General features: G+C 39.3%; 4 protein-coding genes and 1 long non-coding RNA gene across 6 annotated transcripts; 1 reads left to right on the top strand and 4 right to left on the bottom strand.

Annotated features, from left to right (window-relative positions):
* Nucleotides 1–540: 540 nt before the first annotated feature.
* On the bottom strand, nucleotides 541–5,791 carry LOC112562273 (placenta-specific gene 8 protein-like). 2 transcript variants are annotated; one of them, XR_003098832.1, is made up of 4 exons: nucleotides 5,062–5,791; nucleotides 2,657–2,915; nucleotides 1,923–2,062; nucleotides 541–1,225 (listed from the first exon to the last, which is right to left on the bottom strand). XR_003098832.1 is itself a non-coding variant. In XM_025235404.1 (3 exons), exons 1-3 carry the CDS (start codon nucleotides 2,784–2,786, stop codon nucleotides 1,130–1,132), a joined length of 366 nt encoding a protein of 121 aa, XP_025091189.1. In that variant the 5' UTR covers nucleotides 2,787–2,915; the 3' UTR covers nucleotides 541–1,129. The 2 variants fall into 2 exon arrangements, 1 of the variants encoding a protein (XP_025091189.1); XM_025235404.1 differs by lacking the exon at nucleotides 5,062–5,791.
* LOC112562275 lies at nucleotides 3,554–16,733 on the top strand. The gene is made up of 3 exons (XR_003098836.1): nucleotides 3,554–3,659; nucleotides 7,559–7,697; nucleotides 16,617–16,733. It is a non-coding gene; the product is annotated as an uncharacterized LOC112562275 (long non-coding RNA).
* LOC112562269 (placenta-specific gene 8 protein-like) lies at nucleotides 9,554–13,639 on the bottom strand. The gene is made up of 4 exons (XM_025235398.1): nucleotides 13,529–13,639; nucleotides 11,658–11,963; nucleotides 11,253–11,392; nucleotides 9,554–10,560 (listed from the first exon to the last, which is right to left on the bottom strand). Exons 2-4 carry the CDS (start codon nucleotides 11,935–11,937, stop codon nucleotides 10,459–10,461), a joined length of 522 nt encoding a protein of 173 aa, XP_025091183.1. The 5' UTR covers nucleotides 11,938–11,963; nucleotides 13,529–13,639; the 3' UTR covers nucleotides 9,554–10,458.
* Nucleotides 14,711–20,781, bottom strand: LOC112562268 (PLAC8-like protein 1). Its single transcript, XM_025235397.1, has 4 exons — nucleotides 19,900–20,781; nucleotides 17,619–18,024; nucleotides 16,623–16,762; nucleotides 14,711–15,991 (listed from the first exon to the last, which is right to left on the bottom strand). Exons 2-4 carry the CDS (start codon nucleotides 17,983–17,985, stop codon nucleotides 15,884–15,886), a joined length of 615 nt encoding a protein of 204 aa, XP_025091182.1. The 5' UTR covers nucleotides 17,986–18,024; nucleotides 19,900–20,781; the 3' UTR covers nucleotides 14,711–15,883.
* Nucleotides 20,782–20,920: 139 nt separating this feature from the next.
* On the bottom strand, nucleotides 20,921–26,553 carry LOC112562272 (placenta-specific gene 8 protein-like). Its single transcript, XM_025235402.1, has 4 exons — nucleotides 26,397–26,553; nucleotides 22,498–22,722; nucleotides 21,732–21,871; nucleotides 20,921–21,336 (listed from the first exon to the last, which is right to left on the bottom strand). The coding sequence occupies exons 2-4, from the start codon at nucleotides 22,691–22,693 to the stop codon at nucleotides 21,238–21,240; spliced, it is 435 nt and encodes a 144-aa protein (XP_025091187.1). The 5' UTR covers nucleotides 22,694–22,722; nucleotides 26,397–26,553; the 3' UTR covers nucleotides 20,921–21,237.
* Between the last annotated feature and the right edge of the window lie 840 nt (nucleotides 26,554–27,393).

Here is a 27,393-nt window from a genome sequence, read left to right as displayed (position 1 = left end):
CTTCTGCGTGAAAATGTAAATACCTGCAGTCTGTCGGACCTTCCCCACGGATGACAGGCACGAGTCAAAAACAAGAAACAATCGAGGTACATCTGTATCTCGTGCCTGTCCCAGATGTCTGTCCGTGGCGTCTTTCGATCTTTTGTTTGTTTATTATTTATTTCCATCTTGAATTTCACTTCATGTTTTTTTAAGTTACCAATTTGTTTTGTTGTTTTGTTTGGGAGAGAAGGCGGGGTGTGCTTCGCCTTGGGTGCAGCATTCACCGGTGAAGGTGATTGGAGTAGAAAAGGCCAGGGTCATCGAGATCGAATCAGTCTCGTGGGTCTCGTCTGCTTGGAGTGATTTTTTTTTCTTAGTTCAGTGATAATATGTCTTCCAAGAGATAAGAATTTAACAAACTCTGTATACAATCGTTAACATATTCGACAAGCAAAGCAGACATTAGTTTTATTTTTTTTATGACGAACTGATTTAATACACCCACGCACAGAAACACACACACAAGAGGTCAATCACAATCAACCGTTAAACTATAAATTCTATTGACATGACATTAATTTTATTATTCATAAAAAGAATTAAAGCATTTATAAATTAATGACAATTATCAGAAAGAATTCCATAAAACTACAATAAAAGTTCAAAATGTAATGTCTTGCACACTGTGTACAGATAACGCTCACTGCAATCCACCAAATAAATAAACATTCGAAAGTAAAAAAAATAAAATTTTACAACTAAATGAAGTAAGAAACCTGGCAAGGATGTTGGGGAAAGGGTTAAGAGCGTTGCAGAAAAAATGTTCTAGACTTTTACTTTATTCATGATAATCTTTAGGCTGTTATATTCCTACACCGTTCAGGGCACGTGGGGGGCAGCTGCCTTGACAACTTGAGAGGGAAGATATGCTGAAAAAAAATATCCTACGTATGTTACTTTATTCATTTTAAACTACAGGCACACACCACATAATAAAAATGAATGTAGAAAAATGTGAAACAATAGCAAACACGATGTAAGGTATGATGATGATGACGACGATGACGACGGTGACGATTTCACGATGAGTCAAGCCATGGAAGTCAGTGGAATCATCACAAGACCAGCGGCAGGACTGGTTTCTGCTTCAGGTGCCCCTGGTGAGCTTGACCTCCCTCATCGTCTGACAAAGGGCGCACTCGTAGCAAAAATACACGAGACAGCAGTCGTCCAACACACTTCCCTGTAAAGACAGCGTGGAGACAAGTAGAGAGAAGTGTAATATTTTCTTGCGATCACAACAAGTCATGCACTCTACATTCGGCACTCTACCTTGTTATGTTCCTAGATAAGTAAATTTAACCAAGGAGTTATAACAGGATACTGTTCTTCCACATTACTTTAGCTTCGTCCATCGTCATGAACTGTGGACAGTCATGTCTAGCCCTTTGAGCCCGCCTATTATTATTATTATTATTATTATTATTATTATTATTATTATTATTATTATTATTATTATTATTATTATTATTATTATTATTATTATTATTATTATTATTATTATTTATTATTATAGGTCATTTCTCTCGAGCAGCTTTCCGACACTTGTCAAGCTATCAGGTCAGGAATCATGAAGCTAGGATAAGATCACCCAGGGGCAACATGGATAAATCAACAATAAATTTTCTCGTCTCCGTAACAGCAACACACTGTCCACACTCCACTAGTATTGCTTTATGTTACTTTAGCCCAGATAATGTGTGCTACTACCATATAGCTACGGACCTAGGGGTAGGTGTGGTCTGGACAAAAAGTTTGCCCTCGATTTCTCCCGGACAACTTACCCTGGCTTCATAAATATGGCCCCTGGTCCCTTTTGCGTGGTGTAGCCTCCCCTGTTTGGAGGTTGGTAGAGGTCATAGGAACAAAAGTGCACTTACGTGTATATTGTGCTGAGTGCGAATCTTGGTCCTAAGGGTGACAAGCCAGCCTGGCACTAAGTAAGGAATGCAGCAGTTCTCTCCCATGTCCATGGCAAGCGACATCTCGGCGCACGGCCTACAGAATGTTACGCAGCAACCTGCAATGTGTTGCACCATGTCATTAACCACAAAACAAGCCGACAATTAGCAAGAAAACATCTGTTGATTCTAGCTCACGAATTACTACGACGACAATGAGAGAGTGTGCGTGTGTGTGTGTGTGCGCGCGCGGGCGTATATGTGTGTTTGGGTGTGTGTAAGTATGTGTGTCTCTCTTTGCTATTTTTGTTGATATTTTATCATTCTTGTTAGTGTTTATGCTTGTTTTTATTCCTGTTAAAGTTATTCTCTTTTGTGTTTTAATGTTCTTGTTTTTATTTGTGTTTCGTCTCGTGTTTGTGTTATTGAAGTTGTCATTGTATTTTCTTTTTTGTTCTTTGTGCAGTTTTTGTTGTTGTTTCTGTTTTTAGTTCTCGTTTCTTTTTTATGCATGCTTCATTAAGAAGAAAATCTAGGGCAAGTTCATTTACTTTTTTTAAAATTTTGGTTTGACTTACCATGATCACCAGAAAACATAAAATGTCCAGGCTGATAGTTGGTTAAAGTTTGGATGAAAGAACTCACGGTCTGAGGTCGTAAAAAAAAAAAAAGAGAGGAAGGTGTGACAGGTAACTGGGTGACTTCATACTTACACACGCCACAGTCCTCGAAACACCCGCACAGGCCGGTGGTCCAGGAGCGCAGCGGTTTGTGCGCAGGTGCAGCTGCCTGGTTGACGACGACTGTGGTGTTGCTGACAGACGACTGCTGCGGCTGCATCATCACAGGCTGCTGGTACCCCCACTGCGGTTGTACTACCGGTGGAGGAGGGGCTGGCTGTACGCAGGGGGTGCATCAGATGGAGGACTGCTTTCTTTTCCTTGCATCCTTGTGTCCTCTGCTCCACGCTGTCTAGACACAAGACAAGGAGAGGTTAAACACTCTTTTCATCTTTCAGATTATTGTTAAAGGACTAGTGAAGTGCACTTTTTTTCACATCATTCAGTGACGTTCTTCCAGTCTCGACTGGTGTCACGTGACATGAAGACAGAGGGAGACAGAGGGTTAATGTGACCATCCTTACTGAAGGTGACGGGGCTATTTTTTTTCCCTTCAGCCCTTTATTATATTCTTACGGCCAAATTCACTCCTAAGTCTCCTTTTGACTAGACTTCAGTCTGTTCACTTAGTTCTTTAACCGTCTGTACACTGTTCATAAGTCAGATATGAATTGGCTTGGCTCACGCTATTCAAACATGTCTAATCATAAAAGTGAATAGTTATAAATAACTTCAATGAACTTCTCCTCTTCAGGTTAAAGTAAGATTGTTTTCTATAACTTTTTCTCATCTGCAATGGAAGGAGAAGTTAATGAAAACCTTTTTCGTCTTTGAACCTATTTTACCCACGTAAAATTTAAAGTTCAGATGCTACTTTCGTTTCGAGTGGAGTAAACATGGGAAGGTGCTCTATATTAACTATTTCATGGGAAAAGGAAGGATCAGTGCAGGGTCTCGTCATGTTGTCAACATCAGATCAGGTCACGTAAACAAGTTCAGGTCTCGTCAAGGCTGGCGACGGTCCGCTGAGCTCCGTACAGGTGTTTATGTAGGTAGAGGTGTGTGTGTGTGTGAGGAGCAAGATGACACCTTACAGGTCAGTAATCCACTCGTTTTTTTCTACAACAAACATTTCATGCTTTCGTTGTAAGCAAGATAAGTCTTGTCTGAATTCTCTTCAAACGATGAATATAAGTTGTTTTTTTTTAAACTCGAAAATTGTGTATTTGCTGCATGGTGTGTTTTCAATGCCAATGAGGAAACGTTTGAGAGGTGTTATTCTTGCGATGTTCAGTACAGAGGTAAGACAATTCTGTTTTAAGAGTTAATAACGGGTTTTGAGGTCTTTTGCTTCTTTGTTGTTTTGTTTCGTTTTTTGTCAATAGCAGCTAAGGCCATGCAGTAAATGAACAGCTTTCTGAAGGAAACATTCAACTTTTTTATCTGTGTTTAAACAAATTTGATAAATACGTTTTCTTACACTTTTTTTATTTAGATTAGCTCAAGTGTGTGCATTTATTTTATTCTCGTATTTTTTATTACATATTGCGTACATACACCCAGCTTCTAAAATGTATATGAAAAGTGTTATATTTAATTTCACATGATAAAACACAAAAATCTAAAACAAACAAAAAACAAAATAAACACACATTTCCCTGTCTACCTCTCATGGATTCAACACAAGCACTGCTCTCAAACCCTGGAGCAAAGTATGTCAGCGACCAATGTGACCAACAAACGTGAACTCAACACACTCCTTTCATATAACACAACATGTGAGCACATAACCTTCCGTTCTACCCGCAGACACATTACCATATCCTGTTCTCGTATCTCAGTGTTGCAGGCAGCTAGGGCAACACGTAGTTCCTTTTATTGCCATGACCTGACCCAATCGAAAAAAATCACCTTCCCTTTTATAAAAGAATGTTACACCCAACGACTTTCACCAAAAGATTGTGGCAACAGCACGGAGCTTGACAGTTTTCTTTTTTAACAATATTTCCGAAGTTTTACAGGTTTTGAAAGCCTTTGAAAGCTTTGTGGCCATCACCTACTTTTTTTAAAATCTTCTTTTGTTCTTCTGTTCTCATTCCCCCTTCACCTTTCTGTAAAATCCTGTAGAAACGTTGCAGGTCAAAGTTCCCCAATAAAAATCAAGCTGTCTCTCCAATTTTTTATTTGTTATTGCGTGCTTTTCCTTTCAGAAATATTATTGCTTATAAGAAATAATTCAAAAGATTCATGACATAAACAAAAAGTAATAAGAGATTTAGGAAACTAGCAAAAAAAAATCTAGATTTAGGAAACAGACAAAATATAAGAAATGAGAAACCAGTTGAAAAATGTTTGGGTACTCAGCAGCAATTATAAACTTAATTTACAATTTGAAATAAAATTGATAGAAAAGAAACATTTTGAAAATTAAGAAATTTCTCAAGAAAACAAAACAAAATGCATTGCTGAGATTAGAGAAAAGTACACATTGAACTTACTACAAAAAGCTGAAGATTGATGGCCTGTGCGGTGATTTTATTTCAAACTGTTCTTGTGAGAAGAGCCAAGAACAGATTCTCGCGTAGGACAAGGTGAGAGTGAAAGTCAACTGGCCAAACGTCTGCTTTCCGTTAGAATGTTTACAGCGTGTCCATGGAGACAGCGGACGCCACGAATCAGAAACAAGCATTCATTGGGGTTTCAGCCAGTTCCTATATAGAAACTAAATATAAAATAGCTAGAACTCTATATTAATCCATAACAAACAGACTTAAGGAAAAAGTTAAAGGATATGTAGTCTGTGTATTAAATGTATAATAAACACACAACAACTAATTAGCGAACGATCCTGCCAAAAGACTTATGTTTGCAACTGTAATTTTAACAATAAATTTCATAAAAGATACTGATGCTGATATTGTAAAGCGGTGTAGGATGTCATACAGAAGTAAAGAAAGGAAATAAAGGAAAAGGACCAGCCAAGACAAGTTAACCGGAAACGTAAGGCGAAGAGTAAATAATTTTCTCTCTAAGTACTGCCTCGTCTCTATTGTGTCCATTCTTCCCATTCATCCTTTATGAAGAACAACACCCGGCACACTTTCCACCCCAACTCAAAATAAGTCTGACCAAGAAGTTTGTGGCTACAGCTTGGTTGTTGTAAAAGTAGTTCCGTGCAGTCATGGGTAGAAAACAAGTTGTGTAACTTTGACCCTCGAGAATTTAGCTCCAAATTTTTACTTTCCTTTTCTCTGTCATTTCCTCTGTTTATTATTGTGTACGGTAATTAACTACAACCCTTCTGAGGTTGTGAAGTGATGGTCTGTTCGGTATCACTAACTGTTTGTTGTTTCACGTTTGGTGCGAGAACCAAAAACTGTCTTATATGAAAGTTTATCTCATGTTTTCAATACTCGCCTAAGGCCATCATGCAGCAAACATATACACTAGCTAGCCTCATTGGCATCCACAAGTTCTTGCCACGATACCCGGTAGTTACAGAACTTTATAGTCTGCGAGAGAGAGAGAGAGACGGTGGAGAGAACTGGAGTCTGTTACCACCTACAGAATTTTGTAGTTCAATTGTTTTAAACAGTGAATGCAGTATCATCAAATGATACAAAATTGTAGCACCTAAATGTAATAGTCATTCAGAGAAATATGTAATCTGTGAAAATGACCTGCCATGAGATCACAGACAAATCTTTGAGATTAAACAGCTGAACTTAAAGTAATCTGAAAATGCATGAAATTTCATAAAACGAACGAACAACAAACAAACAAACAAACGAACGAACGAACAAAAGACGAACAAACAACGAACAAAAGACGAACGAACGAACGAAAGATAGAAGAGAAAAGTGCACTATAAAAACTGAGCAAGTGCCGCGGTTGGTTTAACTGTCCTTCAGACATAAAGATCCATGCTACCTGCACTTGTCTGTGGGTGTGTGTGTGTCACCTGGCCACACCTAGACACCATGCTGCATGTCGGCACGTAGACATTGTCAGAACATGTCTATACTCTGTGCTGACAGCCTCGTGGTCCAATGAGCTTTTGTCCACAGAAGCAACGGACTGTAAAATCTAGTACCCATGGTTACCATAGCCACAAGCTTGTCCCAGAGACATGATTAAAATTTTGAATGTGGAATTTGTGATACTTCTATATTACTTAGTGGGTGGGGACTTTTGGTGTCAGCCTGAAGTCATGGGATCTGGAAATGTTCAAGGGGTTATGGTGTGCTCGTAGTTAGGATTATCACCAAATCTTGCATAAATCGGGAAAGTGTGCATAATAAACAAATATTTGATTTCTTTCTTATTCTTTTTACTTATTATAAAGCTGACTTAGGTAAAATTATTTAAATTATTTGACTTTTCCTTTGATCTTTAATGGCTTGTTGTTTAATCTGCCCTTTCCTCTTCTAAAAGATCAATTGCCACCAAATAAAGTTCAAAGTTCTCTCCGTTGGAGACAACACCTTTCTTCTTCGTTTCATTAGAGCTGAGAGTGTAGTGACTTATTAATATCACCGTTACACGTGATAACACCCAGACTTTTTCTCTGTTTTTCTTACCCATTCTAATTGGTGTAACGGACCGGTTTGCGTCATGGACTATTTTAAACAACAACACAATAGGACTATGACACAAACCGCACAATCAAGAAAATTACCATCAGAAATAAGAACATTAATTAAGATAAAGAAAGAGATAGCCGTGTTAATAAAATATGTACACCTATATGACTAAATTAATAAGAATTATTGAAACTTATCTATACAAACTTGTCTTTAAAATTGCCTTGTGATGTTGTAGTAGTAGGATAGTTGAATCTTGATTTCTTCAACACTTTTTTCTAGACATAGTGTAGTCTACAAACTTATTTTATTTCCAGAGTTTATTCCACAGGGATGTGTTTACAGAGCGCTACAGTTTAATGAACAGATGTTTTTACAGCACAGTAAAGTTTACAAATATGTGTTTCTATAGCACAGTTCAGTTGGAAGAACTGTAATGACTCAACTTCACGAGGACGATTGCTCCAAACTCCCGAACACACAAGTACAAGAAGCTTTGACCACCTACGAGACGGACCTTCTGGAGCTCTACAGCCACTCACAAAATTAAGGTTTGTACAATGTATCTTAAAATTATTGGTTACCCTATCCTTCGTTGCCAAGTCCTGCTAATCTGATTGAATCTTTGTTAACTCTGATAGAACTATCGCAATCTCCACCCAACAAAGCTATGCTCTCTCTCTCTCTCTTCTTTAAAACTAATTATTAAGTAACACCGTTCTCACCAGGTAATTGCTGCTTTAAAGCAGAAAACTCGTTTTCTACCCTTGGTTCTTTTGCTGTTTCTTTGTTCGTTCGTTTACTTTCAATTTTTTTGTTCTTTCTTTCCTTCTCTCTTTCTTGTCTTCGTCCTCCTTTCTTTATTCCTCTTTTACTTTCAATTGAAGCATATCAACAAGAATTCACAAGCAAGAAAATCAGTTCTCCATACCGACATTATTTTTATCTACAACGTATTTGTGTTGTGATTTTCTTCATTCCCCTCTAAGGACGACTTGAATAGCAGCCACACGCTGACTGCAAGTCTCTTTCAATGAAATATGTTTGTATTTAACCAACATGTATAAAGCTATGCATATTATCAGACCTCATAACGTATTGAACTCTCACAAAACAGTGTGCATCCCTAAAGTTACCCATAGTGCTCTCGTACTGAGTCTCACCATATTAAACACTTTTTTTCTACCTGTAAATTGATTTTTTATTTCATTCCGTCATGCTTTTATAATATAGAAATCTGGAGTTATTCTGATCTTTTCAGTCATGATATCGTGAAAATAAGTCCTGTTGCTACAACAAAAACCTGTTTTATATAAATGGTCGCCTAGAATCTGGCTTGTAGCCAAGTAGTCTCCCCTTTCTTAAGCATTTCTGAGTCATAAAAATACTTTGAATTTCGCGAACGTGAGATCTAGAAAGCTGACACACAAGTACCTGGAAGGTCATACTGTAAGCGGTAAATTTATTTTTTTAATAAAAAGTTACAAACTATGCCTCCTGCCAAAGCTGCTACACCAGACCAGCCAGTTACGTCCCTTTTGTTTGGGGAGTTGTAAAACTTGAAACGTTTGGGTGCGGTATTTTTTTTTATTTGTATTTTTTTTTTTTTGGTCAGGTCCCACTATTATTCGTCTGGTGACAACGTTTTCACGATATGTTAATGTTGAACGCATTCAGTTGCAGTGTAAAAGCAGAGTTTCCTTCCGGTGAATAGAATCGTCTTTATTTTCCGTTTAGCCACTTTCAATACTCAGTCCTTTCATCTTTATCTCTTCTTTTTCCACTTTCTTCCTTCTCTCTAGCCTGGCCATTGATTGTGAAGGTAGCTATTAAAATAATGTTTCATTTATTACCCCTTTTCAAATTGCTGGATCTCTCTTTTTTAATTAAAACATACTAATAATCTAAAGATTACTATTAAAATACTGTTTTATTGAGTACTTCTTTTTAAATCACTTTATCAGTCTCTTATGTTTCTAATAAATTAATATTAATAATGTAAGAACAGGGCAATAATAAATTTTCCGCCCCCAACATACTTACACTACAGAAGCTAATAACTGTTTTTGTTGCTGATGATTAAAAACTATAAAACTTCTTTTTCTATTAAAAAAAAAAGTTGTGTATGAACTAGCCAGAAGTGCAGAGCATTAGACAGAGGAATAATAACATAATGGTTTTATAGTTGACTAAATGTAGCTATTACGTGGTAAGAAAATAACACCAAAACAATAAAAGCATACTAAGGAAAACAAACTTTTCATTCTGTTTACTTTGTTTACACCTAACTGTGGAATGCTGTCGAGAGAGTTATGTGTGAACCGACAGGCACATTGATATAGTGATGAGCAGAAAGACATGCAGACGCTCTATTTGACAGCAGTTTGTATAATAATCAGAACAAGGATAACAACAACAAAGAAATTTTATAGTAATAACAGTAACAACAATAATGATCATGATTATCACAGCCAGGGTTGAAAATGACTATGAGAATACTTTTTAAATATCTCATTACAAACAAATCTCGAAGAACGAGGCAGGGAAAGAAAGATTAAAGAAAATTTAAAATTATTACAAACCTATACACAAGTAATGTTCACTGCTCTTGTTTGCTTTATTAACATTTTTATTTATGAAATGTAAGCGGTTTATATAGCCTTATCAATACTGCTGAGTTATGCCTTTGTTAATTTAAATGGAAAGGAAATGACCTTACACAAGTGGTAACGCAAGGAAAAATAAACTTTCAAAACGAACTCGAGGGATACTTGATGAATAAATGTATCCAACAATGTGAACCTGTTTGTACATTTTACATCTATGACCAGCTTATCTGCTGTGAGTGAGCATGTAGTCCTGTTTCTTCCCTTAGACTATGGAGTTTGACTGCCACCGGCAAGTTCCCTTGAGCTCACATGAGGCATGTCCTTGCATAATTTGACTGAGCCAAGGTAAATAGAAAAGCGAAAACGTGGATAACTCACGACCGTCCGACACGAACTTCTCCTTAGCTACAGCCAACAGAAAAGCTACACAGCTGTTATCAGAAAAATTAACCAAAATGTGTTTTCGTTGTGCAAAACGAAGTATGATTCAGATATTATTATAGTTCACGGGTGGTTTACTTTTATTGAATTTGAGCTTCATGTAACATTATAAATAAAACGTAGTATACGACAGAATTATGAATGCTGCTGGGATGAGACCTAAGTTTCCACAATCCTGACTTTTTTCCCTCCCTTGCTGTGTATTTGAGGGATGTACAGATGGACCTCGGCCATGGGTGGCTGCGAGCTGCTCAGGTTGACTTTAGTACGCCACGCCCCTTGTGATCTTCACTTCTCTCATCATCTGACACATGACACAATGGTAGCAACAGGTGGACGAACAGCAGTCGTCCATGACACTCCCCTGTAGACAGTAATGTTAGTAAACAGTCAGGTTGACACCTGCTTACAGCTCCGACTGTCCTGTCGTAATGTGAATTTATTACATGGAATGGCATGAAACACCTGTAAATGTGCTTTTGGGGTGGAAAAGGGCAAAACTTTTTGTAGGTTGCTCATAGATAGGAGTACTAGACTTTCTGGGCGATCTGCTGGCCTCTTTCTTGTTGTGTTGTGGTGTGGTGTGGTGTGTTGTGTTGTGTTGTGTTGTGTTGTGTTTTGTTTTGTTGTGAGTTGTGTTGTGTTACGTTTGTGCATCCTTTACTGCAAGATAAACTCAAAATACAGTGTACTGACGATCAGCTTGGGCAATCAAAAAATAAAATGAATATAGAAACATAAAACAGAAACGAATAAAAAAGAAAAACATAAAAAATAATAAAATAATAAATACAAAAGATAATTAGAAATGTTGCAGCACTAATTATAATAAACTTACCTTTTATTACAAATTATATATGTGTATTAGTCTTCAATGGCTTTGATAAGTGGTTAAACATCTCATCGGGATTTGCAATAATTACAATTTTACACAAAGCAAAACTTTGTAAGGACCTTTCTATAGATATCGGCATATCAAGATGTATATCTAGATGTTGATCTGTGCTCCCTCCTCTCTCAATATTGACAGAAGTCACAGCGCCAATGTGTACTTACGTGTATATTGTGCTGCGTGCGAAGCTTTGTCCTAAGGACGATAAGCCAGCCCGGCACGCACAGAGGAACGCAGCAGTTCTCTCCCATGTCCGTGGCCAGCTGACAGGCAGCGCACGGCGCGCAAAACCACACACAGCAACCTGCAATGTAAGGGCCGAGGTTTTAACCCAGCAACTAAACCAGTCGATACTTTTCCTAGAATTTAAAAAAAAAAACTATTGTCCTCTGGAAACGACACTGACTTTTAAAATGTACTTCTATTATGGTGCTCGCTTCCTGCTTGAGGAATGAATGAAGAATCGATAAACACTGGCGGGAGACAAAACACAGAGAGAGAGACAGAGAGAGATAGAGAGAGACAGAGAGAGACAGAGAGAGAAGAGTACCCGTTCACTTCACACTCACACACGCCAAAGTCGTCGAAGCACCCGCAGATTCCGCTCGTCCATGCGCGTGGCGGTTTGTACGCAGGCGCAGCGGGCTGCTGCTGCTGGTTCACGACGACTGTCGTGTTGTTGACAGATTGCTGCTGCTGCTGTGGCTGCATCATTACAGGCTGTGGGTACCCCATCTGCGGCTGAGGGTAGCCCCACTGCTGCTGCACTGCCCCGGGTGGCTGAGATTGTTGAGGCTGACTGTACTGCGGGGGTGCATCAGGTTGCGGTCTGCTGTCTTCACTTTGCATGTTTTGTGTTTTCTGTTCCTTGCAGTCTAGACACAAGACAAGAAGAGGTAATAACTCTTTTCTTCTTTTTTTTCTTTTATATTCGTACTTTTAAGATTATTATTAAACTTTTTTTGAGAGCACATTTTTTCTCATCAACCAGTTAAGTTCTTTCACTCTCGAGATATACACCTACAAACATCACCATCCACAACAAATGTCAAAATCTTCGCATCTCAATATGTCTAATTAACTTATCTAATTGAGATATAATCTTATTCTAATTATCTAATTTTATTACCAGTTTTCCTATTTGCGGAGGCTTTCACAGCTTGTGTATCTATGGACTATTCCGGAACGATAATAATCTGCTTTTGTGATAACAGTTGTGATGGAAGTTGTTGTGGTGATGGCCAGACGGATCACTTATTTATAATCGAATGTATCGAACAGCCTCAGCATGTACTGAAGGACAAAGGGAGAGAGAGAAAAAACCTGGTTACTCCTGTTGGTTGTCAAGGCGAGGGCAGGTCAAGCATGAAAGTATGACCCGTAATACTGATCCGTATCCAGGCTTTCCAGTCTAGCGTAGCGCTGGGCATGCGCAGTCTAGTAGGCAACGGTCTTGGAGGTCTTGGACTTCGATTTACTGTTTTCTTTCTCTCTTTCTGAGCGTGTGTTCGTGAGATATATAGAGAAAGAGTGAGTCATGTCCATACTGTGCTGCGAGTAAAATTTTGTTTCATACATGCAGCATTTTCGAACTTTCAGAAGGAAGAAGACTTTACTAAATTCTCTTTATTTTAAGTACAAAATCGTAGGAATAAGTTTATCTTCAGGATGGTTAAAACAGACCTTTGATTCCCTACGTGTTATTTAAATTTTTTCCGGATAAAAGACTAAATTTAATTTTTCGTATGTTGAACATTCGATATCTGTTTGCGTAGAAATACTTTTCATTATTCATAACATAGGTCAGGGCGCTTGTATTTTTTTATAGTTTGAATGCTTTGATTTTCTTTTGATTAACTCTATTAAGTCAATTCGGTTCATGCATTATTGAATTACCATTGTGGTATACAGTACCACAGTATCGAGTGTGAACAGAAATCTTTAAACAATTTGAGCTTACGTCAGGCAAACTTTCTGCCATGACTAAGTCTGAATTTCTGGGTATGAACTTTGGTACTTAAACTTTGGTTTCATTTTTCCTATAATCTCTCTCCCCTCTTACCCAGCTCTCAAATCCACGTAAAATAATTTTTGAATTTTCTACCTCTTAGTGTTTTATATCCTTTGTTTCACGCGGTTAAAGTCATATCACAAAGTTAAGGATGTAAAAAATAATCGCAATGGTTTTATGAAACTAGCAAAATGAAACAAGTTAATCTGCTTTTAGAGAACGGACAAGGAGTTATAAGAAATTAAGAAAATACCAAAGAGACCAGCACGGATAAATATAATCAGCAAATAGTATAAATAAATGTAAGACATTTTCACAAATTTTGCAAAAAAAATTTAGACAGAAGAGTTGGAGAATTAAAAACTTAACAACGAGCACAGAAAGTGCCGAGGATGTTAGCGAGAAGTACACAACAGGAGATGGACTTACCTCAGTAAACTCAAGAATCTGAGACAGGGAGGGATTGCTGCCTATACAGCAAGGTGACCAAAATATGTGAGTGATCAAAAGTCTTCAGTAGTGTGTACTGTTTACAGTGTCGCCATGGCGATACGTGACGTCACGAGTCGATAACGAGTGGTGGTGTGGGTCATCTATGATACGGGAACCACAACCAGCCTCCTCTGCACAATCGATCTTTTTTTCAACTGTAACTGCAATGGCAATGTCTTCATACAGCAGATCGTATTGCAAACCATCAGTTGACGATGACAAGTTATTTTAGTGACACGCTGTAGATAATGTGAAAAACCTTTTAGTCCTTGTGATTTATTAGCTGCAACTGAAAGATTTTTGTAGCCGAAAGCTTGAAAGGACTCGGAAATTGACTTATTATCCTGTCATACATATAAAAGTTAAAAACAGCTTGGGGCAAGTGCAAATGTATGTCTTTGTCGAATATATATATATATTTGGAGGGATGAAGGAGGGAATAAAAGACAGCAGGAAGGTCAAGGAGGGGAATCTCACTGGAGCTTCTGATGTATCCAAGCTTTTACCATCTTCGTTCAACATAGCAAATTTCAAGAAAGTAACAGGGAAGACAGAACAATAGGTTCTTATAAGCGTATTGACCCAGCTTTACTCAGTGAACTGTGGCGCCACCCGCACTTTGCGGCAGACTGTGTCACGTCCACCCGCAAGCTGATTTTGTCGCCTTGAATTATGCAATCGTTCTAGAACAGGGTTGGGCTGTCTTAAAAGCCTAATGGTCACACTGTCTTGTGATATATATATAGAGAGAAAGAGTTGTAAGTGGTTTACATCTACAATACGGGAGCCAGAAACAGCCTCAAATACAGATTCTATACATACTCAAATTACTCGAGAAAAATTACTAAATGAGAAATTACCAATGCTGTAAACGTATCTTCACTGTACCTTAATATGTACCAATGTACCTTAAATGCAAGGTGAACAAAATAGACATGTTTCTTGCTTCCATCGGTATGAAACTCTACTGTTTTATTTATTTAGTTAGTTGTGCAGCTAAGATGTCTCATTGCATTCCTCTTCCCTCGCCATAAGATCGTTGTCTTATAACTGATTTTTCTTCCTGCATCTGAATCCTTTTAGCCTGCAAAACTTATATATGAGTGTTTTTGTATGTGTTTATATCTTTATAATTTTTCTGTTATAATAAAGTAAAATAGGTGTCTGTGTTTGGGCAAAATAGCTGGAGTCCATCTATTTCTTGCCTTCTTGAAAGGGAGTACAAACAACACACACACAGAGACGCATGTAAATATATATGTGAAACACAATTTTAAACTGTAAATATCCATGATGAAGTTATATAATTTAAAGCAAATTCGCTTACGATGAATGTTTTCTAGCCTCATTAAATCATAGTACTTTCAACACAAAAAATGTTTCAACTTTTAAATTGATTTTTAATTTCCATTTTACTATACAACTGACATGCCAGTGAGCTCATGAAAGATAATTTCACAAGTATGTCTGTAAGTAAAACCTGATCATATCATACTCGTTTATAATCTGTTTACAATCAGTATTTCACACTAGTTAATTCTCCTGTGTCATTAAAAATTATTTAAATTATGCAAAATTTAAGCAATAGTCAACGATAAATGTTTATATCTTTACACCTTTCCTGCGGTCAACAGAGGAAGAAGACATTTTGTGTTGGGCCTCAGTACAGTTAACTGTCAGACCTACCAACTACCTCCCTTGGAAAAGCTTGTCGGTTGATTTGTTTAAAGGGAACGGGAGATGTAAAATGTCCAGGAGTTGGGGCACATTTTTCCTATAATTGCAGGGTTGTCACAGTCCTTTCACGAGCTGAAAGCATTCAAACAGTACAAACAGATATTCTGTCCTGCATTTGCTCCCTCCCCGATCTCCCATGAAAAGCTTTCACCAGAGTAAACAGTGTAGATCCTTTTCTCTCACCTCCCTTCTCCTTTTTCTCCTGCCCCTACCCCCAAGCCATTCACAATCTCTACACCCTTCCACCTCTCTTCAGCTTCTTCCACTCCGTCTATGCAATATAGATTATTTAATATAATTTTATTATGTTTTAATTTTTATTTTAATCGTCTGTTCTCTGTAAACCCCACATTTTTGCAAGACTCATAAGAAGGATAAATATAAATTTCTATTGACAATTAAATGAAACTTAGCGATTGCTGGGCTTGTAATTGTCCGTGGTCTGCTACGTTTTATTTGACTACTCCTGATAGAAGACGGTGTTCATCTCGCGGTTCTGCTTCCATTTCGGTTCCGGTTGTACGCTGACCTTTAGCTTGTCGGCTAGTGTTTGAGTCAGGGATACAGTGCCTGGCCCTTCGTCACTTTTAACTCCCTCTTCATCTGACAGAGGACGCAGTGGTAGCAGCAACAGACGGTGCAACAGTCGTTGCAGACACCTCCCTGCGGACATAGAGAGACTTCTTTCAGTTAGAACAACGTTACAGCAACAGTTCAAAACTGCTTACATGGTTGTCGGAATATTTTAATGAAGTGTACGAATAGTACAAAAACAAAATGAAAACAAAATTTCTATTAATGCTGACAAAAAAATGTCTGTTAAAAATCCACTGGTCATAAGGCAGTTCATACACTCAAACGAAACTGTCTGAGTTTGAATCCAGTGACAGATGGTTGACACCTTTCATAAACCCCTACTCGCAATACTGAAGAGACTTAATCTAATCTGGTTTGACCATGTAATCCAGCAAGACACCTTGTCAAAACCCGTTCATAGAGGGATCTTAGAGGGAGGTCGACGCCGCTGTTGACGGATATTTACAGATAGGAGAAATGATGAAGGAGCTGTAGGCTTAGAACACTTAGAATAGTTTAACAGAGACCCACGGACAGGACGATAAGTGAGTGAGAAAGCAGTCAGGGACATTTGCAGTTGTTTTGGTCGGCTGGTTGGTGTGTGTGTGTGTGTAAAGGGAGGGGAGGTCCATGCGTGTGTGGGAGGTGTGACTGGAGGAACGTGGGGAACACGAGTATTTACACTGTCTGACTCTGCTTTCCCTCTCACCAGACTCACCTGGATCTTGTGTTCAGTTCGCAACACCGCTCTAAGGGTTATAAGGGACCACGGCACGCACAGGGGGACACAGCAGTGCTCTCCCATGTCCATGGACAGCTGGCATTCTGCACACGGCCCGCAGAAAAACACACAGCAACCTGCAACGTAACGTTTGACGTCACAATCCTGCTTGTTTTAGTTGCGCCACCAGAACCTACATAACTTGACCTGTGACATTACTTGACCTGTGGCATTACGTGACCTGTGACATTACTTGACCTGTGGCATTACTTTACCTGTGGTATTACTTGACCTTTGGCATTACTTGACCTGTGGTATCACTTTACCTGTGGTATTACCTGAGCTGTGGCATTACTTGAAGGTTTAAAGCTTTTGATCCTCTCATCTAGTAAACAGAAACCAGACTCACCAAAGAACACAACAAAACAAACCACAAAATAAAACGAACAACAAAAGGAAAGAAAAAACCCAACTATTTTCAAGGCAAATATGCGGGGAAAAAAATAAATACGGTTTTACTGAAATAAACGAATAAGTGTATGTCAATGTATGTATATCAATGCTACAGTTGTAATGTGGAAGTATTAATGAGAGTAACATCTTTTTTGGGAGGAAGGGGGCTTTCATCGCAGGGATTAAAGAATTCATTCAGATTTGTGGAATATCTTAAAGTTAGCTCAGTTCAGATATTTAAAATCAAACTGATCTTTGGTTAGTTTTTCATTTCGTTTCTTTCTTTTTTTATTTGATTTTTTCTTTTTTCTTCAGTTCTTTCTTTGTTGTCGTCCAGTAAGCCTGAAATAGAAGTTTATTAAGTATCCTGATGATCATCAATGATGATGATGATGATGATGATGATGATGATTATTATTATTATTATTATTATATTAGCGGGCGTACAATAAAGGACAGTATAAGAAGAATTCAGGAAAGGGTAATTTTGAACAATGCAGAAGGAAGGGGAGAGAAGCACAATGCTGACGTCACACTCACAGACGCCCATGTCGTCGAAACACCCGCAGACCCCGGTGCTCCACGCGCGCAGGGTTTTTACCGCTGGCTGCTGCTGCTGGTTCTGCTGGTTGATGACGACGGTGTTGTTGTTGTTAGACGTCTGCTGCGGCTGCATCGCTATCGACTGCGGCGGCTGCATCACCACGGGTGGCGGATACCCCCATTGAGGTGGTGGGTACCCCCACTGGGGCGGCGGCGGCGGCTGGTATTGCTGTGTTTGCGAAGGTGGCTGACAGCGGTTAACCGGGTGGGTGTAGTTGGGGGGTGGGTCACCCATCGGCTTGTCTGCTCCTTGCACTGTCTCCTCCTCCTCCTCCTCTTTGCAAGCGGAGAGCTGCATCTCCATGCTACTGACCCTCGCTTTGTCTTTCGGTTCGCTGTCACCTGCACACATTAAGTGCACTGAGAACCTGTCTATATAATGCTAACAGTCAACATCCCATTAACAACAAAATAAATAACAAAAAATAAATAAATAGATAAAGTGCATATAGGTTAGGAAATTAATTTGGCATATTGTCTCTGAAACTATTAGCTGATAACATGACATAAGGGTACAAGATTGAGCAATCCTTCTCAAAAGGGTGTAACTACTGTCTTGTACAAACACACATTGTGGATTACGATCTAACATCACGAGAAAAAGATGGAAAGAAGATAATTAGCAAGGATGTTAAAGGCGAGATGGCAGGGAGGGGGCTGGTTGCTTGACCAGTCTCCTACTTTTCATTCTTAACGCTCGACACAACATTGTGACGTCACGGTAGGCCTAGTAAACATATATTTTCAGTTCTCCCACTCACTCACACCTTGACAATGTAAACCTATCTCTACTATAATCTTGATGTCTGGGTTGTCAGCCTTTTTTCAAAGTGGTGTTTGTAGTCGTGTAATTCGATAAGTGGATATCTTGACCGATATAGAGAACTAGTGCCTTTCACTGTGCTTTACCCAGTCAGTAAAACACAGTTTGCATGTGCAGCACGGGAATCCTTGAACTGACGAAAGGTGACGGAGACTACCCGACCTTATTACCCGACCTACCCGCAGTCTGCTCGACAAGGTTTTATCACGTGGCGCCATGGCCGAGTGCTGAACCAATATTGACTGAGTTTTTGTTAGAGGATGTGATTATACCCACTATTATCACGAACTTTTTCATGTTTGCAAAGGTCTGGAGCTACCTCTCCCTAACCACGTTTAACTTCTGTGGATTCAGTCAAAAAAAAAAAATTTAAAAAAAGATGGAATGCGCTGTGTTTGTTCATCCCTACACACACTGTCTATGTCAGAGACTGTCAACTTTTTCGAGACTGTCAGGTGAAAGTATGTCAGCATAAGTGTACATACGTACTATTCTTCTGTTTTGTTATTGCCTGCACCAGACTCTTTTCACCTCAACACCACCTCCCATCGACTTTCCACGTGTCTCATCGACTACCTGCCACGTCGCTATAACACTTCATGAACCCACAGGTGAAAAGGTCACGTTGGGTTCAGTGTGACCTATCCACACTGCTTCCTGATAACATAAAGCCTAGCAATCAACGACTGATCTGTGGACAAGAACTATTTTCGAGTTTAACTTAATCTGCTCTTATCACATAATAATCACATTAGAGAGCTGAACTACGACCTGTAGAACTGTCAATCATAAATATTTTAATATAATTATGACTGGATGATGTACTCCTGCATTTGACATTTTTGACCTGATTTGATATCGTTGCATAAATGCAGTAGAAATCTGTCTTCCTTGATATTATTTTCTGTAGATGATTACAGCAGTGTTTCGACAATTCATGAAGCACCAGACTAAGCCGACACGCGGAGGTTTAGAAGTTCGACTCATGGAGGATGAGGACCCGTTGAACATCTTCCATGTCTGTGAGTTTGCACGGCTTCCCGTCACACAGTTTGTGAACTTATTGTGGTTTTTCGAAGGCATTCTGCGGGCAACCCTATAAGCAGTCCCTAAAAAGAACATTTATCTCTTCGATTCCGAAAAGATCTTTCTTTTATTACTCCTTTTTCGTTTATTTCATTTCTTCATTTTTTGTCCTGCTCGTTTTATTTTTATTGGTTTTAGAGGATGGCACATTTTTAGCCATAAAATCAAATAAGACATACATCACACAGTAACAATCACATTTACAACAAATACTGACAATATGGCTAAAGATGTAAATAAGTTTATGATACTATAACTTGTAATGGCTGATGAATTGTAGATATTCATAGACAAAAGAAAATTACTCACCAGCAATGTCTTACTTCCAAACAGAAATGTGTCTTTGTCACTGTTTAACTCCCAAGTTAAATATGTGGACTTGCTAGCTAGAAATGCTTGACAAGACTGATTCAGAAGGTTTGGGCGTGTGCTGACAATATTACACCATATTGATTGCCTTTAAAAGTTATGTGCTGATGTCATCGCACAGTTAGGTCTGTAGGAGCGGCAAGTGGTTCAGTTCATGTTCTCAAGATTCAAAAAAAATTTAAAGCGTCCTCCTCCACAGTCATGAAGTTTTATTCGTGAATGGATGAATTGCACCTACATCGCAGAAGGCAAAGGACCTCGTTATTAAATTTTTTATTTACTGTGCATTATAATAGCAGTAAAGATGTCAGCCAGTGCTGACAGTCAAGGTTGTCAACAAGAGATGATGATAGCGTCTACAGCGATCGATGCATCCTGTACAACTGCGACACACCTGCAGATGATAGGGACAACGAGTAAGCTGGAATTGTTCGTTTACCTGCATCTATCAGTCACTCACAGACGGGAAGGTGAGAATGGAAGTTAGTGATAGTTCCAGCTGTAGCCGCCATGACGAAGAGATGCTCCTGAGCTCCTTGCTCTGGATTCTCCTTTCCGTATCGGCGTGCAGAGTCCATGCTTTACATTCTTACATCAGGATCGGTGCTACAAGGGATTCGTACAAATTGTATTTTGTGGTTAATCTTGCTATGGCTATGCCAGGTCGTATCCAGCTTAGCCATCGCCGCTGTTGATGCTACAGTCTGGATGCGGATATTTGCCGTGCAGCTGCCGCAGTGTCAGACCAGAGTGGTTCCACTCAGAGACTTGAGACATCGTTTGGATTTCAAAACGAGTATCACCTATTCCATAAAAATTTGTCTAATTCACTATCTCTTAAATTGTAAACCATGGATGAAAGCTAAAAAGGATAACTCACATCTGACATGAGGCAGTCAACAACGGACTGATACCAAGTAAACACAAACATGAATGTCAGGAACACAAGGTAATGCAATCAAGCGAAGAAAATACTTTATTTATAACAATCATTGAGTTTTTTTCTATAATCAACAATTGATATATATAGTACTCACAGGTATGGAAATAAAACATCCTCCTGATGCGGTTCAAGTAGCCTTGTAAAATAGTAGTTACTTCAAAGAAAGTTAAAATGAAGAAAGATAACTTTTCAAACTCAAAACCAAAGGTGTTAGTCAAATAAAGCTGTTTAGGTTGCATAGTCTGCATAGTCTCTTTAATTGCGGAGTTAAAAGACAATGGTCCGATTAGTTCCAGCTCCACAGCGAGGACTGGGATTCACAGCTCTCGTCTGATTTAACGAATTCCCCTTGTAAGTTTCACCTCCCTTTTCATCTGACAGAGGACGCAGTGATAACAACAGTAGATGGTGCAGCAGTCATTCATGACTCCTCCCTGCAAACAGAGATAGAGACGGAGAGAGAGCTGGTGTTCACAGTGTCTGTTCACAACATTTCAAAACATCATTTTGTCATTTGCTTATTTTATCAACAAACAACAGCACGTGACGCCCACAGGACCTACAGATTGGAAAACAAATACTCGAGAAAGGTAGAAATGCAGATTTTAAAAAATATTTCCATTTCTTCATCACCGGATTGGTTGATTCTATTGTTAAAATGTGTGCTTTTGTTTTGCTTTCTTTTGCTTTGATTTGTTTGGTTTTGTTTTGTTTTGTTTTGTTTTGTTTTGTTTTGTTTTTTGTAGGAGATGAGGCGGGAGTAAGTCCCAGATGGTGTTGAGCAGGATTTAGTCAGTCTGACAACTATTGCTGTGTATGTTGCACTCACCTGAATGTTGTGCTGAGTTCGCAGTTTTGTTCTAAGAACGACAAGCCAGCCAGGTACACACAGGGGGACACAGCAATGCTCTCCCATGTCCATGGACAGCTGACATTCTGCACACGGCCCGCAGAACGTGACACAGCAACCTGCAACGTAATGTGTGACGTCACAAAGGTGTCAACCAATCTACTAACTGACAGACAGTGAAGTCCAGGACACGGTCGGGAGAAAACAAAACTAGAGCGGATTCGACCAACCAACCAACTCATCAATCCTGGCAAACACGAATTTGTTTACTTCGTTAAAATGTAAACATGAACATCTTAAACTCTCAAATGAAAGCTTTCATGCATTTAGATGCACATAAACAAATGTAAACCGTAATTTTTTTTAATCTCAAACACATTTTCTTGTCATCATCTTTTATCAGCCTATACTGGATTCACGGCCTTTATCAAGAGAATGGAGAAGTTATTTGCTTCCATTTGGGGGTGGAATCATTATTTTGTTTTGTTTTTGTCCATCGTCTTCTATTGGTGCTTCTTTTTGTTTGTTTTTTTTTCTTTTCAATTCCAATTTCTAAACCTGACACCGATCGTTTAAATGGAAAAAAAGCTAAAGAAGTACTTTACACTCGAGAAGTAATCGACCTGACAGAGAGACTATGATAGAAAGAAAGCAAAAGAAAAAGGATCAACAGAAGCACGAACTGAAGGTGAAGAGAAAAAGTAAGAGGTAAAGGCGACAAGCCCACCAGGTATATCACACTCACAGATGCCGCAGTCGTCGAAACAGCCGCAGAGGCCGGTGCTCCATGCCCGCTGCCCGTGGTACGCAGGTCCAGCGGACTGTTGGTTGATGACGACTGTGGTGTTGTTGGTGGACGACATTTGCGGCTGCATTATCACAGGCTGCGGGTACCCGTACTGGGGGGCCATCACATTTTGCTGGTTGATTGCCACCGCCATGTCCTCTGTGATCAGTTCTCTTGCTCAGTCTATACACGAGACAGAGAATATGTAAAGCTATTGTTTATTGCTCGTTAGACTTTTCAGATGAGTATACTGCTTAAAATAGGAACCTGAGGGCTGGAGGGCTAGGTGGCTTGTTGAAGGATAGGTCTTAATAAGTTTTCTGGAGCAGAAAAGACTAAATCCTTTAAAAGGAAGGAAAAAGCGAAGATGACAGATAACGAGATACTTGGAAAAGTGCTGTTGTGAGAAAATGTTTTACAAAATGTCTAAAAAAGTATTTATATCATTTATAATGGGTTTTGATCATCGTCATCGTCATCATCATCATGATCATCTTCATCATGGTGCATCAACAAGGTCTGTCTGGAGCACCTTTGCGATCTTTCATTGGGTACCTTGACCACTCTTTGATGTTTGCCTCCATGCGTTTTTTTGTGTGTGTGTGTGTGTGTTAGGGGGGTGTACCTCGCCGCTGTTCTTCGAACGTGTGTCTGTTGCCGTGTTGGTGTGTGTGTGTACACTTTGCACAGAGGTTGACATGCACTTGTGTTTTTACGACTCCAGAGGAAAGGTGGTCAGAGGGGGCGACAACTGTCATCCTGGAGTTTCATTCAGTCAGTAAGGTGAAAAGCCTCCGGCACTCATCACAACCTCGTGATTGTACAAAAAAACTACACAGTGTTGTGTATATAAAACCTTTTTATGTTTCTGGTGTACGGGCTACACCCCAACTGGTTTTATTCAGTAAAGGGCCTTTTATCACACACCATGGCCTCAAGCGTCCGTGTTCTCCATAAAAGAATCGTTAACATGCATTTCTTAAAAGCGTCGGAGTGACAGACAGGCTTTTTGTTCACTTCATGATGTTAAAAAGACCTTTGAAGTGGGAAAGACAAGAAAGAAAAGAAAGTGATGGAAGTAGTTGGTGAAGAAAGCATGCTTGAGAAAAAGATTGGGACTGATATTATTTTTAGGAGACGAAACCAGACGAGACCCGTGAAGATTCCGACATTTAGTCGACTGAGAATCCAGGTGTAAAAACATTTTCCCTAATTTTCGTGATCTGTGAAGGCACATTTACTATCTCTAGACTGCTTGTAAACTGTCAAAACTGTCAAAGTCTGCTCTAAATCTCTAAATACACTACCAACTGAGATTCGTTTCACTCCTAGTCCGCCGTTCACTTTATCCCGACATTTGTCCACGAGGATGACAACTCAAAAAGTACAATACCATGCAACTACCTCTCTGTTATAATACTTGTGCTAAATAACAGATTGGAAGGACAATACAATAGTTGAGTGGTTGTCGGGCCACGGAATAAAAACTGCGTTTAATCCAATCCAACTCTGGTATCAGCAAACGTGTACTCGCATTGCCTGTGGCAACTCTCGCGAGATACTTCACCGTCAACGCCTGCTATTAGGGGTGGGGAGTTACACCCAGTGTACAAATCTCAGACCTATTCAATGATTGCCGAACTGATTAAGTGTTTGACATGAAGTCAAAGGCCTTTGGAGATTCAGCAGATTCAATAGACCACTCACTGCCGGGATATAGTTTGAGCATTGCGCAAGACTCCCTCAGGGACTTGGAAACAGGATTGGCAAGGTGAGGACACTGTTACATTGACCAAAGGCCTTCCTGGTGTGACTCACTCAGCCTGTAGCCCTATGGGAAATAGGACAGGCTCCCCTGTCTTCTCGACTTTCAAGTCCAAAATGGCGTCGTGCTTCAGAGAAAAGTTTTCAACAACTAATGTCAATTAAAAAAAACACATTTTGCTCAAATTTATCCAAACTGCATGAGCGTGGACAAGACTAAAGAAGCATTTATAGAAATTGCTCGTGTAGTTACAGTTCTCACGACAGTCTTATCTGCGAATTACCGCCTCAATTTATTACATGTCACATGACACGTGCGTAGAAAGCGCATGCACTCTACAGAGTCGTTGGATTATCTTTCCTGCGAAAGACACGCGCAAATGCTTAAATGTCTTCGTGTCGCTCATTGTTTCACGCACACTTTCTTCCCCGCCTTTTGCTTCTCAGAGTAAAATAGCTTCCATACTCGCAGCGGCAACACAAGCATCCCTTCGTCAAGACTGTCGGCCATATTGCTTCCCACCAACAATCTATGTACGAATGTTCTATGACGTCACTTTGCAAGCCAGCTGCCAATGACCGTTGAGAGCAGGAAGCTGTTGACATGCCACACTGCAGTGTTTCACGCGCAATCTTCGAAAACATTGCAAAGTGTGAATGAACCTGACAAAACAACCGAATTTAAATACAATTTTAGCAGAAATATATAAAAACCAAAATTAACAGTTAAATTGTACAGTGCACTGATCCTGTGAAACAGTTCAAGGCTTGGGGTAGTTTGAAAATCGTTTGAAAATGGGATTGGAGCTCTAAGCCACCTAAAGAATGTCAACGGTGGAGCGGCAATGGGAATGTTTCAAGCAAAGGGATCGACGCCTCCCTGAGAGTTTTCTTAGTGCCATCATCAGTCCAACATCCCCGGTGAGTCGTCAGTCACCGAGGATAATAATACTGATGACTTTGACAAGGAAGTGATTAGAGGTTCTTGTGAAATCTCATTAAAAATAGTCTTGCATCTTGTTGATGACTGCGATGCTGCTGTCTCGGGATGATCCAGCTTCAGTGATTAAAACAAAACCGATGTCATCCTCAAGAACGACCAGTCTGGGCTTACAGACTGAACAGGCACATGTTTAAAACATTGTCGAAGGTGTTGGAACTAGGAGTGGAAAGTCGGTTAAAAGTGATAGCAGCTCTTTAGTGAGACTCGTGCCAAGGAACAGCTTCAGTGACACAAAATGTACTATCGCTCTTTCAGAAGAGGGAGCCAAGCATGAAAAGCTCTGTAGTAGCTAGTCTGTCCTTTGACAACATTCCTCAGCAGTCTCAAACAAAGGACGAGTACGTGCTCTAGTTTAGGGTTGCAGAAATATTACCCAGCAGCTTGTCAGCTCTGCACGCCATTGTGCCACCCGACTACACGAAATCTCCACCCGTCTTTCTGAAAGACAAATTAGGACCGACGATTTTGGGGTACAGCCTGGTACAGAACCCACACAGGTCGTTTTAAAACAAGTAAACTACCTTTTCAAAGCATAGACCTTAAGGAGAACAATATTAAAATGATGGGTGCTTCTTTTAAAATACCGTGAAAGAGAGGATGGTTAGAAAATTCAAACGAATATTAAAATATTTTTGAAGAAATCTCTTATAGATAGAAGTAAGCATAAAGTAACATGCAAAAAAAAAAAGGTTGAATGGTAATGGGACAGAGTACTGATACATTTGAATATTTGTATGTTTGCTGTATATTTCTTTTTGATGTAGATAAAATAAGCAAACTAAGCTGTCATCTATCGTCGGCTAAAACTATCTTTAATGGGGACGATTTTGTGTCAGCTATGAACATAGGAAACTAACTGGCTGTGAACAGCACTGTCATAAACTGGTTCAAGATACTTGGTAGTAGAATGGCAGAAGAAAAGTACATGAAGGAAACATCTCTGGAAGGAACATTTGCGCTCACATATAATATATATAAACGTGGAAAGAAAGAAAGAAAGATTAATTGGAGAAAAGAGAAAAATAAAAGGTAAAAGAAAAGAAAGAAGAGAATAAAGGAAGGTTAAGATTTCAAAATAAAAATTACTTGCCTTTTTCAATTCTCTACTCGGCTGCACACACAAGATTCTGAGAAGATGTAAATCGATGTTCGTGTAGTCAACAAACCGGTCGGTGATCTCTCACCTACAGCTTCCTGGAAAACCACACCCACGTGTACTTGACAGGCTGTCTGCTCGCTGTGCATGATGGGACAGCATTCAGCCAGCCACTGCCATCAGGCGCAGCTTGTGAAAGTTGTAGAAGCATCAAGGATTGAAAAATGTTAGTAACGGGAGTCGGCGTCAACGATGAACATGTCATTTAAATTAAAGATGATGGATGCGACCCAAGAGGAACAAGGAAGAAGAATGACGATAGAAGATCGTAAACAACAAATTGAATGACATCACTTAGACAAAATTATTTATTTTTACATATACAGGGAATGGCTGAGGAAATTATGTCGCAGAACTGTTTTTATTTTTAACTTTCAGATGGGAAGAGAGCAAGAAACAAGAAGGTGAGCGAATGATATGCCTGGGTATGAATGTAAATGATGAGACCACCAGTAGCCATTGATGTTGTTTTGTGCTGTGAGTCCTGGAGTAGTCTCCCTTTCTCACTGGCGTCGTGTTGTGACCAGAGAAGTGAGTTGTCTTCACTTGAAAACCTGAGCTTTTGGGTCTTTGAGTCTGAGTGTTTTGAATGTAGTGAAATTGCAGAGATAGGTAATTGCTCTCTTCCTTTGTGTAAATTTTTGAAGTGCAACTCAGTGTTGAAGTTCAGGTTCAGTGTTCTAGCGAATTCACTTTATAGATTGATACATACTTGGATTTCTAGTCCATTAGCTGTCTATATGACATTCGTTGCTGTGAAAATTTTATAAATTTGTCGTAGCTTACTTCCACCCTGGACTCAAATTGTTTAGTTTTCATTTCTATAATACAGCACTAAAAGAAAATTATGTAGAAATCTCTACAGGTAAAAATAACTTTGTTTAATCAACTGGCAAGAAACCATTGAGGATCAGTCCTGACCTTTTGCGGT

This window comes from Pomacea canaliculata, linkage group LG4 (genome assembly GCF_003073045.1).
Source record: "Pomacea canaliculata isolate SZHN2017 linkage group LG4, ASM307304v1, whole genome shotgun sequence".
Taxonomy (NCBI): Eukaryota; Metazoa; Mollusca; class Gastropoda; order Architaenioglossa; family Ampullariidae; genus Pomacea; species Pomacea canaliculata.
Note: the sequence above shows the minus strand (reverse complement) of the source record. Positions and strands in the feature narration are given on the sequence as shown.

Coding starts and splice junctions, on each gene's coding strand:
- LOC112562273 (XM_025235404.1), bottom strand. CDS start 2,786: ATGATGCAGCCGCAGCAGTCGTCTGTCAGCAACACCACAGTCGTCGTC. Junction 2,063..2,656: donor TTTCGAGGACTGTGGCGTGT/GTAAGTATGAAG, acceptor AACACATTGCAG/GTTGCTGCGTAACATTCTGT. Junction 1,226..1,922: donor GCACTCAGCACAATATACAC/GTAAGTGCACTT, acceptor CTGTCTTTACAG/GGAAGTGTGTTGGACGACTG.
- LOC112562269 (XM_025235398.1), bottom strand. CDS start 11,937: ATGCAAAGTGAAGACAGCAGACCGCAACCTGATGCACCCCCGCAGTAC. Junction 11,393..11,657: donor CTTCGACGACTTTGGCGTGT/GTGAGTGTGAAG, acceptor CTTACATTGCAG/GTTGCTGTGTGTGGTTTTGC. Junction 10,561..11,252: donor GCACGCAGCACAATATACAC/GTAAGTACACAT, acceptor TACTGTCTACAG/GGGAGTGTCATGGACGACTG.
- LOC112562268 (XM_025235397.1), bottom strand. CDS start 17,985: ATGGAGATGCAGCTCTCCGCTTGCAAAGAGGAGGAGGAGGAGGAGACA. Junction 16,763..17,618: donor TTTCGACGACATGGGCGTCT/GTGAGTGTGACG, acceptor GTTACGTTGCAG/GTTGCTGTGTGTTTTTCTGC. Junction 15,992..16,622: donor GAACTGAACACAAGATCCAG/GTGAGTCTGGTG, acceptor CTATGTCCGCAG/GGAGGTGTCTGCAACGACTG.
- LOC112562272 (XM_025235402.1), bottom strand. CDS start 22,693: ATGGCGGTGGCAATCAACCAGCAAAATGTGATGGCCCCCCAGTACGGG. Junction 21,872..22,497: donor TTTCGACGACTGCGGCATCT/GTGAGTGTGATA, acceptor ATTACGTTGCAG/GTTGCTGTGTCACGTTCTGC. Junction 21,337..21,731: donor GAACTCAGCACAACATTCAG/GTGAGTGCAACA, acceptor CTCTGTTTGCAG/GGAGGAGTCATGAATGACTG.